At 45.5% G+C, this 2929-nt stretch overlaps 1 protein-coding gene across 6 annotated transcripts in view; it reads left to right on the top strand.

Annotated features, from left to right (window-relative positions):
• Positions 1 to 2929, top strand: part of WDR59 (WD repeat domain 59) — a 108649-nt gene that overhangs the window by 100584 nt on the left and 5136 nt on the right. For all 6 annotated transcript variants that reach the window (XM_037739265.1, XM_037739264.1, XM_017530567.2 and 3 more), the window contains 2 exons: positions 935 to 1047; positions 2738 to 2888. In XM_037739265.1, the coding sequence (XP_037595193.1) occupies positions 935 to 1047; positions 2738 to 2888 (264 nt within the window). The remainder of the gene's footprint in view (positions 1 to 934; positions 1048 to 2737; positions 2889 to 2929) is intronic.

Raw genomic sequence — 2929 nt, 5'->3', positions numbered from 1 at the left:
ATAGAGTCTGGCTCTATCGCCCAGGCTGGAGTGCAGTGGTGTGATCTTGGCTCACTGCAACCTCAGCCTCCCAGGTTCAAGCAATTGTCCTGTCTCTGCCTCCCAAGTAGCTGGAATTACAGGTATGCACCACCACGCCTGGTTAATTTTTGTATTTTTAGTAGTGACGGGGTTTCGCCGAGTTGGCCAGGGTGGTCTCGAACTCCTGACCTCAAGTGATCCACCCGCCTCGGTGTCCCAGAGAGCTGGGATTACAGGCATGAGCTACCGTACCTGGCCTGAAGCAGCATTTCAAAAAGTTATTTGAGGCTGGATGTGGTGGCTCACACCTGTAATCCAAGCATTTTGGGGGACTGAGGTGGATATATCACTTGAGGCCAGGAGTTTGAGACCAGCCTGGCCAAAATGGTGAAACTCCATTGCTACTAAAAATATAAAAATTAGTCAGGTGCAGTGGCTCACACCTGTAGTCCTACCTACTTAGGAGGCTGAGGCAGGAGGATCACTTGAACCCAAGAGGCAGAGGTTACAGTGAGCTGTGATATGCCATGGCACTCCAGCCTGGGTGACAGGGTGATACTCTTGTCTCAAAAAAATAAAATAAAAAGTCATGCGAGTTAGTGGCTAAGTAGATGACCCGTTGAAATTATTACACTGTCATTTCTCTGAAGTTGCTTAATGAAATGTTTTTAAGGCTAGTGTTTCTTCAAACCTTGGAGTGCACTTAAGTCCCCTAAGGAGTTGGTTAAAATGTAAACGCTGATTCAGTAGGTCTAAATGGGCCCTAAACTTCTGCATTTCAATAAGCTTCCAGCTTTTGCTGTCCTCAGAGTAGCAAGGCAGCGGGTTTTATTTGGAGGACAGGTGGGGTTGCTTCATGTTTCCATTCCTGTCCTTCCCAGTTTGAGTTTGTATTTCTCTTTGATCTGTCCAGGTTTGGTCGCTGGCTACGGTAGCTACAGATCTTTGCCTTGGTCCGAAATCTGACCCAGATTTGGAAACACCCTGGGCTCGACATCCATTCGGGCGGCAGCTGCTGGAGTCCCTGTAGGTTTTGAGAGCTAAAAGTGAGAAAAATGAGTGATGTCCATTTTCAGTCTGTAAACACTTTAGATGTCATCACCTAAGATAAGGGTGCAAAGGCTTGAGGAATGAGAGAAAGGAATGGGATCTTTCCTTTAAGTGCTGAAATGGTTTCTGTACAGAACAAACTTCTTAGAGCACACAGAACTATACAATACTTGTCATCTATGACAAAGATTTGAGACCCCTAAGATGCATGTATCCTTTAGAGATTCATGCTTTAGTCCATAAATCACATCAGTCTGAACACAGGAGTTCAAGCTCATGAGTTGGTAAGTTTCTTCTTGAGAGCTATAGGGTCTCACCCTCGATAATGGATTGGAGAATGGCGTGTTGGTGTTCATGTCTGCCAAAGACTATGCATGATGCTTTCACCCTTTTAGGCAATTCTAGAAAACATTGATTTTGTGTTTAGTTCATTGCACTGACACATGGAAAACTGGGACATACTGTACAAAATAATTTTAACACCAAATAAAACCCCTTGAATCTCCATAACTTGGAGGCCCAGGGCCTGGGTAGAGAATCACTCCTGCCTTCAGGTTGAGGTTTGTTTTATTTGTGACTCAAGGCCACCCTGGGACACGTGTTCATCTTCCGCTTCCTTATCGTTAACACAGGGATGATCAGGTTTGCTCACCCTACTTGGTGTAAAACTCGAATACGATAGTGAGTGTGAAAACACAAATGCTAGACATTTAGTGATAGGAAGACAGTACTATTACTCATTCTCAAAGGCAAAGCCCCTTTGATTCCTTTCTCACATTCTAGATTAATCTTCCTGAAGGGACAGAGGAGATTATGAAGGGTAGAAACAATCCCTGTTGTTCTTACCTTTTTTTTTTGAGACAGTTTTGCTCTTGTTGCCCAGACGGGAGTTTAGTGGCACAATATTGACTCAGTGCAGCCTCTGCTTCCTGGGTTCAAGCGATTCTCCTGCCTCAGCCTCCCGAGTAGCTGGGATCACAGACATGCACCACCACACCTGGCTAATTTTGTATTTTTAGTAGAAAAGTAGTTTCTCCATGTTGGTCAGGCACGTCTTGAACTCTTGACCTCAGGTGATCCACCTGCCTCAGCCTCCCAAACTGCTGGGATTACAGGTGTGAGCCACCACACCCGGCCAGTTGTTCTTACTTCATAGCTCATCTTCATAACTGCACCCCAGGGTCTATTGCCTGCTAGCATACTGTGGTGGCCCAGTGTCCTCTGAGCTCCTTCATACAGCTTTAAGTTATATAAATGACGTGTATGGGAATCCTCCAAAAGCAGCGTGATTCTTCTTTGGAGCTGGGGAGACAGAGGGAGCATCTCTTGCCTTGCTCAGATGTCAGGTTAGTCTACTTAGTTCTTGGAGAAGCTGCGTTCACATTTAAGCCCATGCCTGAATGTCAACCAGAGGTTTTCAAATGTGTCCTTTAGATCATTTGTAATACGTTGATGCCTTATATTCCAAAGCAAGTCTAGGCAAACTCAAAAGTAGGTCAAACTGCTGGATCTGTAGAAAGCCCCATTTCCTGATGGGGGGTTTTGAGGCAGATTCAAGAATGCTCCCGTCCTACGCCTGTGGCAGTAACCCAGCATGACTGTGATCGTTTTTCCTTCCTCAATCCCTCCTGTTCACTTGTTTTCTTTCCTCTCACCTTTTCCTCAGGTTGGCTCATTATTGCCAGCTCCGGGATGTTCAGACGCTGGCAATGCTCTGTAGCGTGTTCGAAGCCCAGTCTCGGCCTCAGGGGATACCAAACCCCTTTGGGCCTTTTCCCAACCGTTCTTCTAATCTTGTGGTATCCCATAGTCGATATGTAAGTTTGTTGTTTTCTGGTTTTGTCTGATGTTTTCTTTT

Source organism: Cebus imitator, unplaced genomic scaffold (assembly GCF_001604975.1).
Source record: "Cebus imitator isolate Cc_AM_T3 unplaced genomic scaffold, Cebus_imitator-1.0 Scaffold66, whole genome shotgun sequence".
Lineage (NCBI taxonomy): Eukaryota > Metazoa > Chordata > Mammalia > Primates > Cebidae > Cebus > Cebus imitator.
The sequence above is the reverse complement of the archived record's forward strand: the minus strand, read 5'-3'. Positions and strand labels throughout refer to the sequence as shown.